General features: G+C 56.2%; 8 protein-coding genes across 8 annotated transcripts; 6 read left to right on the top strand and 2 right to left on the bottom strand.

Moving 5' to 3' along the window:
* Nucleotides 1-322: 322 nt before the first annotated feature.
* On the top strand, nt 323-678 carry SPRG_11141 (hypothetical protein). Its single transcript, XM_012350286.1, has one exon. The coding sequence runs from the start codon at nt 378-380 to the stop codon at nt 630-632; it is 255 nt and encodes an 84-aa protein (XP_012205676.1). The 5' UTR covers nt 323-377; the 3' UTR covers nt 633-678.
* Nucleotides 679-3,490: 2,812 nt separating this feature from the next.
* Nucleotides 3,491-5,201, top strand: SPRG_11140 (hypothetical protein; the record flags this gene model as incomplete). The annotated part of the gene is made up of 4 exons (XM_012350285.1): nt 3,491-4,296; nt 4,338-4,598; nt 4,663-4,910; nt 4,962-5,201. Exons 1-4 carry the CDS (start codon nt 3,597-3,599, stop codon nt 5,199-5,201), a joined length of 1,449 nt encoding a protein of 482 aa, XP_012205675.1. The 5' UTR covers nt 3,491-3,596.
* Nucleotides 5,202-5,476: 275 nt separating this feature from the next.
* SPRG_11139 (hypothetical protein) lies at nt 5,477-6,417 on the bottom strand (the record flags this gene model as incomplete). Its single annotated transcript, XM_012350284.1, has 6 exons — nt 5,477-5,634; nt 5,680-5,751; nt 5,798-5,955; nt 6,002-6,118; nt 6,163-6,187; nt 6,237-6,417. The coding sequence occupies 6 exons, from the start codon at nt 6,415-6,417 to the stop codon at nt 5,477-5,479; spliced, it is 711 nt and encodes a 236-aa protein (XP_012205674.1).
* Nucleotides 6,418-6,589: 172 nt separating this feature from the next.
* Nucleotides 6,590-7,773, bottom strand: SPRG_11138 (hypothetical protein). The gene is made up of 2 exons (XM_012350283.1): nt 7,166-7,773; nt 6,590-7,119 (listed from the first exon to the last, which is right to left on the bottom strand). The coding sequence occupies exons 1-2, from the start codon at nt 7,754-7,756 to the stop codon at nt 6,691-6,693; spliced, it is 1,020 nt and encodes a 339-aa protein (XP_012205673.1). The 5' UTR covers nt 7,757-7,773; the 3' UTR covers nt 6,590-6,690.
* Nucleotides 7,774-8,243: 470 nt separating this feature from the next.
* On the top strand, nt 8,244-9,054 carry SPRG_11137 (hypothetical protein; the record flags this gene model as incomplete). The annotated part of the gene is made up of 2 exons (XM_012350282.1): nt 8,244-8,660; nt 8,716-9,054. The coding sequence occupies 2 exons, from the start codon at nt 8,244-8,246 to the stop codon at nt 9,052-9,054; spliced, it is 756 nt and encodes a 251-aa protein (XP_012205672.1).
* A 739-nt stretch (nt 9,055-9,793) lies between these two features.
* On the top strand, nt 9,794-11,268 carry SPRG_11136 (hypothetical protein; the record flags this gene model as incomplete). Its single annotated transcript, XM_012350281.1, has 2 exons — nt 9,794-10,887; nt 10,986-11,268. 2 exons carry the CDS (start codon nt 9,794-9,796, stop codon nt 11,266-11,268), a joined length of 1,377 nt encoding a protein of 458 aa, XP_012205671.1.
* Nucleotides 11,269-11,528: 260 nt separating this feature from the next.
* Nucleotides 11,529-11,833, top strand: SPRG_11135 (hypothetical protein; the record flags this gene model as incomplete). Its single annotated transcript, XM_012350280.1, has 2 exons — nt 11,529-11,643; nt 11,787-11,833. The coding sequence occupies 2 exons, from the start codon at nt 11,529-11,531 to the stop codon at nt 11,831-11,833; spliced, it is 162 nt and encodes a 53-aa protein (XP_012205670.1).
* Nucleotides 11,834-12,138: 305 nt separating this feature from the next.
* Nucleotides 12,139-12,564, top strand: SPRG_11134 (hypothetical protein; the record flags this gene model as incomplete). Its single annotated transcript, XM_012350279.1, has 2 exons — nt 12,139-12,301; nt 12,419-12,564. The coding sequence occupies 2 exons, from the start codon at nt 12,139-12,141 to the stop codon at nt 12,562-12,564; spliced, it is 309 nt and encodes a 102-aa protein (XP_012205669.1).
* Nucleotides 12,565-13,972: the final 1,408 nt, after the last annotated feature.

Here is a 13,972-nt window from a genome sequence, read left to right as displayed (position 1 = left end):
CGCGCCGCCCTCCGCCCCGGCTCGCTGAAATCAACGGGCCGCCGTCGCCGCCGCCGTACCCGCGCACGCCGATCGTAGCCCGGCGCGCGTCGCCTGTCCCGGTACACGCTCCTCTCGACTTTCTCGCGTGCTCACTCGTCCGATGGTAGATCATGCCTGGGAGCGAGTGGTTTTTTGCCGTGCTTCTCGGCAAGAAAATGGTGCAATGCCGGGCCATGGCGACCGGGCTGCCCTTTACTCGCCAACCGCTGTACGTCTCTTTTTGTGCTTCTTTTTTTTGTTTTTGAGTTTCAGAGTTTTAATTTGACGTTCATAATGGTAGACCGCAGGAGGTCAACGTAAGCCAGCTCCCGAAGCTCAAGCTCTTTGAAACGTTCATGCACTTGGAGGCCAAGAGCGAGTGCCCGCACTGGATCTACGAGATGCTGCCGCTCTCGCCGACGGACGGCGTGCCGTACGAAGAGCTCAAGACGTACCTGCTGCGACGCCGCGACGAGCCGGTCGCGGGCATGGCGCTCGACATTCCGCGCTACAAGATCATTGTGCTGCCGCCCGGCGGCGAAGCGCGGCTACTCGGCTACATTGGCCACAACTTGATTGCTGTCATTCGTCGGAACAAACTCAAAAAGTAGTTTCGTCACCCTAATCCTATTTCCCGTTTGATCAACTACATGTACCGTACTAGTAAGTTGTTGTCGAGATAGATGGATGGATATATAGATAGATAGATAGATAGATAGATAGATAGATAGATAGATAGATAGATACGGAGACCGATGCGGAGATGGATAGATATTCCGAGTCCACTTGCTGCACATAGCCGTCGGGCATGCAAGAATTTAAGCTTTGACAAAGAAGTGGACCCTAACCTCGCGCGAAAACACCTGTATCGCACGGGGCCAGCGGTTGCCACCGACAACGTTCCTACGAAGCGACTAGCGCTTCCACGGACGCTGCGGCGCAGTGTGTTGACGTAGAATTGATGAACCAAGCGCGGCAGGTGCTGGGTGAGGCCTTGACAACAGCTCTCGTCCTCGACGAGCTCTTCTCGAGGGCCTCTTGTCGACCTAGTACGCCGCTGATCCGGCCAACTGGTTCCACCGTGGCGCCAAATCCATTGCGATTGTGGAAAAGACGACGAACGCTGGCGACGGCTCTTTCTCTGGGGTCGACTGCCTGCTGGACAGGGTTACCACCTTGGAGCTCCATCGACCGGAACACCGGAAGGTCTCTCCTGCGACATGTGTAAATACTGTCAGAGGTGGGTTCCGCTAAGTTGACACGCATCAACAAATCCGGATAATGGGCGGCGCACCGCCTGCCAGCTCATCATTATCCGGCGAAACATCGAAGCTCGCCAGTCGCGGTTGCGGATGGGGAAAATGTCAAAACTTGGTGAACGTGGGCCCAAATTAACCCAAACCAGGGTAAATTGCATAAAAATACATAGTCTTGGTTTTACTATTGGGTGGTTCGGGGTGGCTCGGGGTGGCTCGCCTCGGCGTCTCCACATGCCCCTCTCCTCCTACGCCTCCTTAACCGCAAACAAGACCTGTACAACAATCCTTTAACCTTCCACAACACCTCACATCACCCCCACCTACCCTTCCCTGCGACTACCTTGCCAAACAATACCAATACCCTGCCGGGAACTTGAACGAATGGCTATTTTTTCTCCACATTCCTGTTTTGACGCAGCTTTTACCAAACACACCCAGTTCTGTCATTTTCCCTTGCGGATGAGCCAATCTCATAATCGACGCCAACAGACTGACGCCAACAAGGTCCGAGGGCTGATGCGGAAGAAGATGCATGCGGCTGCCATGACGTCGGCATCAACAAAGACGCACACGTAGCTATATAGCTCGACTGTACATTGCATGTAAGACAACGAGGATCCATTAAAGAAACACAAAATTAAATAGGAACCAGGAGCTTCGAGGCAGAGATCCGAGGCGTCGCTGGCGAGCGCACGCGTTTTCATCGAGGGTGAGTCTTTCGCAGTGGAAAAAAGATAAGCGATGCGTAGGAAGAAGCGCATATTTCGATCACGATTGGAATGCAAGCACCTCACTGGAACCCTTCGACGAACGCGGCCCCCAAGGCCAAGCCAGGACCGACCATGTCGGTCCGCACGACACGCGCCGCCTCGGCTGCCTGCACACGCACCACCTCGACTGTCTAGACGCGCACGCAGCGCGCGGCAATAGCACTGGTAGTGATGGCCGTCCCTGGACGCCACGTCTGTGAGCTCGCTGCCTTGTGCACCGAGTACGAAAAACGCCTCGTGAGCCCCGCACCGACAGCAGCGTTCGACTGTCCGGGCTCAGCGACGTCGACGCGGGTAGATCCAAAATGACGATTTTCAAATGACGTGGCGGCGTGGGATCGAAGCTCTGTGCATTCGATCCAATCAAAAGCGCTTTTCTTTCCGGCACTTCAAGATGGTTCAGCACACCCGGCAGCACAGGTTGCGGGATCTGCTGTCGGGAAAGGACGCTCAGACACGCTCCATCGTCTTGGGTCAAGCGAGTACTTTCTTGCATTGCTTCCTTTGCGGACTGCACAAGGCTATGCGAGCTACTGGTACGTACGTGCTGCTATTAGCACCTCGCTCGCAGCGACTAGGGACCAGCCAAGGCACGTGCCAGTCAAACACCCGCACGTGCGTGGTTTCCTGCCAGCGATGGGTGCTCTTTACCCTTGAGCCCTACACGACCGAGGTACCACGCAAAAGACAACGATTTGCAATCAAGTAGGCTTCGCCACGTTATAGGGCATCGCTTAAAAAGTTCGCGGATGTCCCTTGCCAACCAAACGCCGCCACCGAGGCTACTGCGCTCGGGTGATGGCGTGCGTCGATTACAAACCGAATCTGGACGCTCAGTCGATGGCTGCACTTCATCAATAACATGAGCGATCATCGCAGCTCAGGCGATGTGCGGGCGCATCACCGTGGGACGCGGCTTGAAGTTGGCCTGCGTAACCAACTACACATCTTCTACAACGCCAACCTCCGCCGTGGCGATCGTCATCGTCCTCGACTCGCACGTCCGCAGCAAAAGTGACCAAGACCGTAGCTTCGAAGCACGTCGCTATAGTATTCACCTAGCCCACTGTCCGTCACTATTCCTGCAAGAACAACCAAGATTCAATCCGATTCAGGTTCAGGTTGATGTTCGCACTTGGATCGCCTCCCACTGCGGGAGCCACGGTCGCCTATCATACCGCACGTCTTCAACAGCTGTGGCACTTGCACCCATCGATCTTCAACGCTCCAGCGTCCGGGCAAGGCGTCGCCAGCACGAACGGCAAGGGCAATTTCGTGCCTGCTGGAAGGGTCGCGCTTGTATCCGGAAATCCGGATACAACGCCAGCGGACGCGTGATTGGGCAAACACCGTGTCTCGAACGCGCAGCGCGTGTTCCGGCGGAACGCGCGGTGCCAAGAGCATTCGTTTGCGTGCGCTTAGCCCCAACCGGCACAGTCGGTTCGATCGCTCTCGACCAAGTCGTCGTCGTCGTCGTCGTTGTCTGCCCAGTGCCCACTGGCGTCAGTAGCCGCGCCCATCCCACTCCGCCACCTCGTCGCCCAGCATGGCGATCACTTTGAAACTACCCCGCATGGCGCCGGTGCCGGAATCGCACCGCCTCCTCAAGGCGTCGGCCATGCCGGCGTACGCCTCTGTGCGCGCGTCGAGCCCGACGGCCGACGACGACGCCTACGACCGCGACTGCGAGCGCGGCGTGCCCATCGTGCTCCGGCACTCGGCGTCCGGGCTCTACTCGCCGACACACAATGCGGCGCCGCGTGCGTTCCCGATGACGTCGCACGCGTCCTTTGGCCTGCTCGTGGCCATGACGTTCATGACGCTTTTCATGTCGGTCGTCGGCGCCGGCATGCTCAGCCTCCCGTACGCCTTTGCCTCCGCGCCATTCGGGCTCGTGCTAAGCAGCTTGGTGTACGTCGGCCTCTCGATGGCGTTTAGCGCCGACACGCTGCTGCGCGTCCACATTGCCACGTCGCTCTCGACCTTCAACGCGCTGGCATTTGCGGCGCTCGGCCCGTGGTTCTGCCACGTCGTGTCGCTGAGCACGATCCTCGCGGTCTTTGGCGCGTGCGTCGGGTGCCTCGAGATCGTCCACGACCTCGCGCCGTTCCTGCTCGAGCTCGTGGGATTGCCCGCGTCGCAGCACGCGCCGACGATCGTGCTCTGTGTCTTTGTGGCCATCATGTACCCGCTCACGTTGCTCAAGAAGCTCACGGCGCTTCGTTTCTCGAGCTACATTGGCTTTAGTGCGTCGCTCTATCTCGTGGTGGCGATCTGCGTCGCCAAGGCGCAGCGCCCGACCGCTGTGATCGCGCCCAAGACAGAGTGCAACCGGTCGTGCTCACCACCGCGCACCTCATGTCGATGTTCAACTACGCGTTTGTGATGCATTTGAACGTCATTCCGCTCTACGACAACCTGCGGCAAGCGACACACGAGAGCCGCCACACGCCCGGCGGCAGCTTCATCTACCCGGACGCGTCGAAAGTCATGACACGCATCGTGTTTGCCATGTCGACAGTCTGCATCCTCATGTACACCCTCTTTGGTACGCCGACGACCTTGCAAGACGACCTGTCCTATCTGATTTTGGTTCTTATTTCATGTCGCAGGCTACAATGCGCATGCCATGTACGGCGATGCAACCAACGGCAACATCTTGCTCAACCTCGAAGGCGAAGCGCTCATGAACCTCCCACGCGTCGCGGTCTTGGCGACGATTCTCTTTTCGTTTCCGCTGATCTACCACCCGCTGCTCATGCTCTGCGAGTCGTTCACGATGCACATCGTGTACCAGCAGCACCCGAATTCGCCGACGGTCCACGCCGCGTCGCGCCCGGCGCGTGCAATCGCATCAATTGTATGTGGTCTTGTTGATACATTGATATTTTGCTCATATGGTTGGCATTAGGCGCTCATGGGCTTGCTCTTGTTCGTGGCGGCGGTCATGCCCGGCATCCAAGTGACCTTTTCGCTCACGGGCGCGAGCTGCGTGACGCTCATCTGCTACGTGTTTCCGGGCGTGTGCTACCTCAAGCTTGTGCCTGCCGCGCCGACGTGGCGCAAGCTTCTTGTTGCGGGGATTATGGTCGTCGCGTCCGTCGTCGGTGTCATTGCAACCGTCCTCGTCTGCCTTGGGACGGCCTTTTAGCACGTTTCTATGGCTACTATCTATATATCAATCCTGACTGGTTTTGAAATGATGTCGTGGGATACTATGCTTGTGCTTTTGACTGCAGGGCGTCGATCGGCCTCGGTTTCTGGTGCGCACTTATCGACGCGACGATGGATGCGAGCAAGGGAAATTCCCTGGATTCGAGTGCCATGGCGCTGTGGTCCACGCAAATGGTGGCTGGTAAATAGAAAGTGGATGGAAGAAAGTCGGTCGATTGGACAAAGATGGTCCATATTAGCAAAGGCGATGACTTAGTGGCCGACACGCGAGGCAACAAAATTGGACGACGCGTTCTGCATCGTGACCGTGAGCACAAAGACAAGGTACACGATCCACGCGAGGTTGAAGAGCTGGAACCACTTCATGTTCTTCTTCCCAATGCACTTGCCCATCCACGGACAATGGTGGTCTACACAGTTAGTACTCGCATGCAGACTATAGGATTGTATACTACCGTATTTCTCAATGCAAACGCCGCAGTCGTCGCAGTGCTCGGTGCCCCGGAACTGGTGCACGTCGCAAATGTCTAGTCGTGATCACAATGGATCCAAAAATGGTAAAGACTTGGCTACCGCAATAGCTGCACGTGGCAATGATGGCCGGGTCCGTCTGCGTCGTGCCCCGGGCCACGATACCCGGGTCCGTGCACGTGGTTTGGAAGAGAAAGTAGCACGTGGCCGTGGCCATGGCCAGCGACGCCAGCGTGTACCACGCATCCAGCGCCGCGCATCTAGAACGCGCCATGACGAGAAGGCGACAATGACGATCATGCATACTGCTGCCCAATAAATAGGATCGTCGACACAATGATGAGCCCGGTCGTGACGAGGACGCCGATCCAGTGCGGGCCCACGAGCATGAACGGCCGCGCCTCGCGGACGACGTAGCTTTGCCTACGCTCGCGTCAGCATGGCCACGCCTCGTTCGCATCATGCACCCGATCTTGCGGTAGTTGCACCAGCCTACATGCCTGCTATGAGCCCGAGCAGTAGGCGATGCATGTCGTCGTACAAAAGCATCGGCATGGGTCGGTCGGCGTCATGTACTCGTCGTCGCTAAGATCATGGGCCGACGAGTTGCCCATCGTCATGACGAGCGCATCTTCCTCGTCCTCATCGATCGTCGCGCGGTCGTCGAGGCCATACTCCTCATCGGCGACGCCACCATCTTCGACGCTCTTCGTCGCAACCATCGTGCTTTTACTGTCGAGACGGCCGTTGTGGCCAGCCGAAGTTCGAAGACCATAGAACTTCGATCGAAGATGTCGCCCGGACGCAGCTAATCGCACGCAACTCGTACATTTCGTGTCGATCTCACAATCCGCGATGCCAGTTTCCCGCAGTGTACTCATTAAACCTCAATCCTCTTCTACTAGCGCATTTCTGGCATTGGAAATGACATCAAAGCAGTGTTTCGAGGTCATTTTACAACAGCTAAGGCATTCACTTGATGTCGACGGCAGCTACTACGCATCGCTTGCATCCATCGCCTGGTAGGCGCCACCGTGGTCCGCTTCGTCGCGAAGCTGTTTGCGGCGGATGAAGAAGGCGGCAGCCGCAATGGCAGCAACGCCGACACTCACGCCGATGCCGATGCCGACTTTGCCGCCGGTCGAGAGACCACTCGACGTGCTCGACGTCGTCTTGGCCGACTCGGATTGAGTCGACTCGGATTGGGTCGACGGCGCAAGTGCTGCATAGGCACTCGCCGTCAAGCACTTGGACGGGTTGTTGCAGAGGTATCCGGACGGACACACCGCCTTGCCTTGATGGGCGCCAAAGGACGCGCTCTTGGTCAGCGTCACGTCGCCCGTGGAGAAGAAGCTGTCAGCGTCCGGCGTCGTCGGCTTGAGCTCGCAGACGTACGACGTACCGGATTCAAACGTCGTGAGCGGCTACAGACCACACGCGTTTCACACTATGGTGTGGAGGAAAGCGCACCTGCGCCGTGCAGCCGCAGGACGATGCGCAGGCGACGGGCTGAATGCTGCCCTGGGCGCTCCATCCGTTGCAGTTGGTCGAGCAGCGTGGCGCCATCACGTCGCCTGTTAAAAGGCCGTTGAAGAGGCCGTCGATGCTTGCTTGGGGCGGCGACACGCCGGCACCAATAAAGCCCAGCATGTCGAGTGCGCTCTTGTACGTCAGCACATCGACCTCGGCCTTGACGTTGCTGTTCAAGTACGTGCACGATAGGACCGGTTTGTGGCTGTTGCGGCACGTGCCACCGCAGCACACGTCGGCGCCGGCGCAGAACTGGACGTTGACGCCGGCCGAGACCTCACGCGTCAGCGAGCCGACGCACGAGCCAACGCCCAGAAACGATTTGTGTCCACACGGCGTGGCGGCCGAGCACTTTTCGCACTCCGGGTGCGCCTCCAGCACCGAGTCGACGTTGACGCGAGTGCCCGCATAGGTAAGAGCGCCTAGGCCGCGCGCATTGAGGACGTGGTCGACGTACGGCGCCGCGACGGTCGTGACATCGCCCGCGGCAAAGGATGCGAGCGCGAGGAGCAGCGTCGAGTGGCGCAGCATGGTCCAAGCGATTTGTGTCGTTTCGTAGAAAAGGCTCCACACGCCCCTTTAAGATCGCTTGTCTAAAATCACGCACTTTACGTGGCGGTCGCACGACAGTTGAGTGGCGTCCATAGCTCCATTTACGCATACTGCGCGAGGGTTTGCTATGGCATCGCCAGTCTCATAACCAGCGTCTTATGTGCAGCGTCGTGGGTGTGGTGGCTGTCTCTCAAACTCAAAGTGCAATGTCAAGTTGAGATTGCACTTTGAGACTACGAACACTACTCCACTGGAAACCAGGATACGATTCGAATCTTGTGCTTGTAGACAGAGTGTTGAATGCACGAGCCCATCGGTGTCGACGCCACTCGAGCACCTTGCACGGCCGAGTCCCAACAAGGAACCTGTGAAAACCAATATCGATCCAGTCTCCGAGGTATCGAAAAAGGAAGATCTTCCGGGTTCGAGATTTGCAGCCTTTCTGCATTTCTGCATTTCAGATCCCATGGAGACGACCAAGCCGGCGCCGTCGCTGCTCAAGCGCCTCGCCAAGCGCGTGCTTGTGCAGCCCACCGTGCGCTTCGGCCTCGGCGCGGCCTTTGGCCTCTCGACGGCCGTCGCTGTCTGCTTCTTCCCGTTCCCAAAAGGCAAACTCATGAGCGCTGCGTTCGCGCCCTTCATGCTCGTCTTCGCCTACCTCCTCGAAAAGTACACGACCACGTCCGTGTGCCTGCCTACCACGTGCCTGCGCATCTGGCACGGCAAGGCGAGCTTCCTCGCCGCGGCGACGGTCTACCTTGGCATGTACGCAGGTGCGGCGTACATCACGCGTCAGCTCCATGGCGCAATCGCGTCGTCGCCGACCAAGGACCAGGACCACATGGCGCTCTTTAGCGAAAAGCTCTTTTTCGAGATGCAAGACGTACGTTTTCCACACTCGATGTTGCGAAATGGAGTGATGGCTACGCTCTACGTAGACGATCGAGTCGCGCCTTAAGCAGACGGCCATCATCACGGCGTTTTTTTATGCGCTCGACCATGTGCTCGTCCAGGCGGCGCTGCATATCTTTAGCTTTGTCTGGCTCGTCTTGCTGCCCGAGATGAACCCGGCGATTGCAATGGCGTTTCTTGGCCACAGCGACAAGCTCCGCGGCGACGACCTCGCGCGCTTCTGGGTCAACTCGGTTTTCCTTGTACTCGTGAGCATCCTCGGCCTCCAAGTCGCCAAGTGGGGTCTAGTCGCAACGAAGGCAGGTATGACCAAGTGGAAAGAACACTCGAAAAGGGCGACTTTGCGCAAGCCGAAGCGAGCGTAGAGTGTCTTGCGTACTCCAATGGGAGCCACCATGTCGATATCTATATACTTTTACATGTACTAGTACTTCTTTTCAGATTTCGAAGCGTTGGTGCGAAGGTATCGACGATACGATCTGGGTGCATTGCGTTGGGCGTGGAATAGAGATGCCCGAAGTTCCATCGAGGCTAAAGGACGATGATGTGTTCTGGCGGCTCGCTCTCAATTAACCGGAACGCGCACTCTTTCGGGACAGTGCGGTCAAACTTTCCAGAGCCACGTGCAGGAGCAACTGTGATAGAGCCGACACGAGCCTTGAGTTCATGTTGCCTGGATCATCATATTCGCCATGCATCGCGGCTAAGCGAGACGGTGTCACTCTCTGTAAGGATTTCATGCTGCAACTCGAAAGTACTTTGCGGGCTACTCTACAGGCGTAAATTGGAGTCCGTGTTAGAACTCGGTCGGTCACCGACAAGGGAACAATCAAAGTCCCGTGGTAGCCGCTGAATGCCTCGCTGGGGCTGGACTCAAGTGGATGCACTTGACACCGATTGCTGTACTCGTTGCGCTACGTGGCGTGTGCCTCAATCCTCGCAGTTAAAAGACGGCTTTGATTGATATCGAATAAGATGAAGCTTATTGGGCATCTGATTGAAGTGGCTAGCGATCTTGCAGCGACGACTGCTGGGCGATGGATGCATCCGGATATTCCACTAAATTGTCCGCATAATCCCAAAAATGCAGCATTTTCCATCGTGATGGCACAGCGACCCCGACGAGCGCCGGCGTCGGTCCTTGGCGTCACCGACGTCCTCACGACGATCATCCAGTGCACGCCAAAGCCCAAGGACGTGCTTTCGTTTCTTCAAGCGCTGCCACCGAATGTGCGGACGCCAGCGATGGCTGCGCTTCTCCAGCTCTTGGTGCCCTCCGTCGAGGCCAAGAATGGCTACAGCTACTATTGGCCGCTGGCGTGGCTCGGCAAATCGAATGACGATGACGTCGAACTTGTGGTCGCCGCCGTGCCTCTTTTCAACAACATTGTCCTCGACGGCTTCTCGACGAGCCAGCGATGGCCAGCGAGTGACGACCCCAACTATAGCTTTGGCTTTTGCGCGTTTCTGGCAAAGTGGGCCAAGAAGGTGGTACAATTGAACCTCTTCAAGATTTCTGCCAAGAAGTACCGCCCGGATTTTTGCCGTCTACTGCGCCAGTGCACAAACATCAAGTCGGCGTTCATGCCGTACGAGCCCGACCTTCTCGAGGCACTGATGACCCCCGCCCACAACGTGCCGGACCTCGATTTTATCCCCCCGACTTTAAAAACGCATCCGCTGGAAGCAGCGGCGCTCATCCAGCGCTGGCTCGCGTCCGGTCCCGAACGTCGCGCCAAGTTTCACATGCTGCAAGCCGACGCTGGCCTCGCGTGCGCGCTCGCCTCGTCCCCGCACCTGACGAGCCTCGACGTGAGTCATTCCGAGTGCATTCTCTCCAGCCTCATTTTGAACAGCGCTCGTTTGACACACCTGACCGAGCTTGTCCTGGCTTGCGTACATGGCACGGACGCGCCGGGGGACATTCTGCCGTTGCTGAACCCGCATGTACTCACGAAGCTCTCTATCGAGATTGTCGCTCGCACCGAAGTCGTTGGACTTGCTTCAGCGCTCGCCGAGCTCGTGGCGCTCGAACAACTCGTCCTCAGATGCATCGATCTGCGCACCTTGCCGAGGATCAATGGCGCCGCGGTGTCGGCGATGCGAACGCTTGAATTCTGGAAAGTGCAATTGACGAGTACAAGCGTGGCAAACGTGCTCGACTGGGTCACGCGCTCGCCCCGTCTCGAGTCGGTCATGTGAATGAGCTGTGCGATCTTTGGCAGGAACATTGGCTGCACCATTGACGCGGTCCAGCGATGCATCCGTGCTGGTGCCCACGCCGTGGCATTCGAAGACTGCGGTACGCGCGCGCGACGGCCTTGGCCAACGGACTCCGCAACACCCATGCGCGCCATCGCACCATCATCGACCTCTCGCGCAACAAGGTGCTGATCGCAGCCGCACGCGCAATGCTTTCGGCCCTCGCCACGTGCACCAACGTGTCGATCAAACTGACCAACAGCCTACGCACGCTCTCGGTCGACGACCAGGCCAAGCAAGCGGGCGTCACCATCGAGTGGTACCAGCGCGACGTATGGCCGAGCTGCGGGTTGACGCTGCATTCAACTGGCACCTAGTTGTCGCGAAATGATCGAGTCCAAGTGAAGAACGAGTCCAATATTCCCTTGCATTGGGAAGACGCCATTTTGACGAGAGCTATACCACAGGAACCCTACTAGAACTAGAGGACACCATAATCTGCTAGCCTTACCGGACAATGACGACTACATGAATCCACGGATGCCAATATTCACACTAGCTAACTCAAAACGTAAGGCTTTGAGACCAAGGAGACTTTTGAGCTTTGGCTACTCGTCAACACAATTGCCAAAAGCAGATGGTAGTCTATATGAATGCTTTTTACGTTTCATTCTCGGTCGACTTACGGCGCACCTGGACGCCGTGCTCGAGCGCTGCCAGACCATGCTGCTTTGAGTTTATATTAATAGCCAGTACTGCTGTGTTGCTTAACACGAAGAAACGTCATATCTATCTATCTATCTATCTATCTATCTATCTATCTATCTATCTATCTATCTATCTATCTATCTATCTATCTATCTATCTATCTATCTATCTATCTATCTATATGGAGTTCAACATGCCGGAATGGAGCATCTTTGTCAACCTCGTCGATTTTAGGCTACCCGGATACGAGTATGTGGGCACCGAGTTGGAGTATTTCTCAATATTTTTTTGCAATATTTGCAAAAGTTCCGGAAGAAAAATGGATATGTTCAAAAGTTCCGGAATGTTTTTGATTGGTCAAAAAGGCACTTTTCGGTGAACATGATTGGTTTATTCTGGGCTAATTCGAGGGCGGCCGTCACCAGCAAAAACACTAAATAGTATTAGAATACAGTCAATTAGCCTGACATTCAGGGATAAATAGTGTTATATGATTTGCACTGGGGAAAGCAACAAATCCGAATCATCCTTAAGCAACGATGGCCAGCGAGACGCAGCTCTTACGTGGAATCGCCGCCGACAAGAAGTACAGCGATGCACCTGAAGTCGGTCTTAGCTTCTACGGCGGGCGTCGTCAAGTGACAAGATACGTGAAGGACCGGACACTGGCTAACCGTTTCACGATCGTCGTCGCAAAAGCAGGTACGCTGAAGCGCGCGGTTTGCAAGGTGTTCTGCCGGCGGGCACGTATCGCATTCAAGGTGTGTTTTTTGTCGAAAATGAAGCTGGTTAGCACCGATCTTACATTATGCAATGTAGGCGTGCAAATGAAGCACTCCGATATGGACCCGAGCCCGATGCAGGTGGTCGTTGCGGTGCCATCAACCTCGACTACACCGAAGGGTAAGAAGAAGAAGGAGCAAGACGTTGTGGCTTACCTCAAGGCCATCAGTCCAGAGCACTAGACGGTATACGGCAACATGGAGGTGTACAAGACAGAACCCCTCGTCACGGCGACTGCTGCACTGGACGTTCGTGCCCTATTTGGCGTCAGGACCACCAGCTTTGTCGAGTCCGACAACGCGATGAGTATGTGCCTTCGTTCATGTGGGTGGTGTTCTAGCTTTATGTCTAGATATCCACTATGGCCTCCGCTTCAACCCTCCGTTTGCAGCTGTGTACCTCAGGGTGGCAGAGGTCATGCAAACGGCGGCCACTCGACGACGCGAGGTTGAGCGTGAGTCGTCCAGCCTGGAACTTCCAACGCTTACCAAGTTCGCGCACGACAACTACGAGAATTCGCTCGAGATGGCTCAAGCGTACACGATCCAGGAGTCAACAAGGTCAATTTTGTTTGTGTACTGCGAGTCCCACCTTGAAGCCAAGCGCGAGGTCGATGGCGAGAAACTGAAGTGTGTGTGCCCTTACCGGGAGCAGACGCAGATGCCTTGCAACAAGAGTACTAGTACACAAATGAATTTATGTACTACACTTTACTCTTGCTTGCAACTCAATCGTGCGCTTGAGCACATCAGCGCGCTGCACCGCATCAACGAGTGCTTTCACAAAATGAACAAGTTCGGGAACTACAAGCGAGCGGTGATGACAGTCTCGCACCGCCCGCCGCTGTACGCCGACCGCAAGCCCGAAGGTCGCATTCTCCCATCTAAAGTCGTTGCACGCGCAGGCAGAACGCAGTCGAAGCGCATCGCGAGATCGGGCGAGTCGGACACGGCGGGCAAGGCGACAAAGCTCTACCAGCAACGTGGCGCAGCCAGGTTGGCGCCGTACAAGTGCAAGTCCTGTGGCGGCGAGGGTCACAACGCGGCAACATGCCGCAAACGACAACGGAAGATCTTGCCATCGTCACATTTCCTTGTCTAACACTATTTAGGGTTTTTGCTGCTGACGGCCGCCCTCGAATTAGCCCAGAATAAACCAATCATGTTCACCGAAACGTGCCTTTTTATCGAATCAGAGTCATTCCGGAACTTTTGCAAAAATTGCAAAAAATTCCGGAGCTATTAGACTGCTTTTGCTACCAAGAAATCTTGATTATGGTAGACATCCGGAGAGAGAGCCGGTTCGTGAAAAGTGAGTCGCGTGTCCAGTGTTTTTGCAAACGTGATATTTCAAATTTTTCGATTGGACCAGCGATTGAACCATGGACAACGGACTGCTTGCGCTTCCTCTCGTCTTGCTTCTTGTCCAGCTCGCCAGTAGTGCGACCTCCCGGGCCATCTCCATTCCAAGTACACGGTTCAACTTTGCCGCGCAAAGCGAGGCCGATTGTCTGTACAAGTTCCGCTTTACAAAGCAACAGATCATCGAGCTGGTGCGCTTGCTTCGCTTGCCCGACGTCATCATCACAGC

Source organism: Saprolegnia parasitica (assembly GCF_000151545.1).
Source record: "Saprolegnia parasitica CBS 223.65 unplaced genomic scaffold supercont2.63, whole genome shotgun sequence".
NCBI classification, from domain to species: domain Eukaryota; phylum Oomycota; class Saprolegniomycetes; order Saprolegniales; family Saprolegniaceae; genus Saprolegnia; species Saprolegnia parasitica.
Note: the sequence above shows the minus strand (reverse complement) of the source record. Positions and strands in the feature narration are given on the sequence as shown.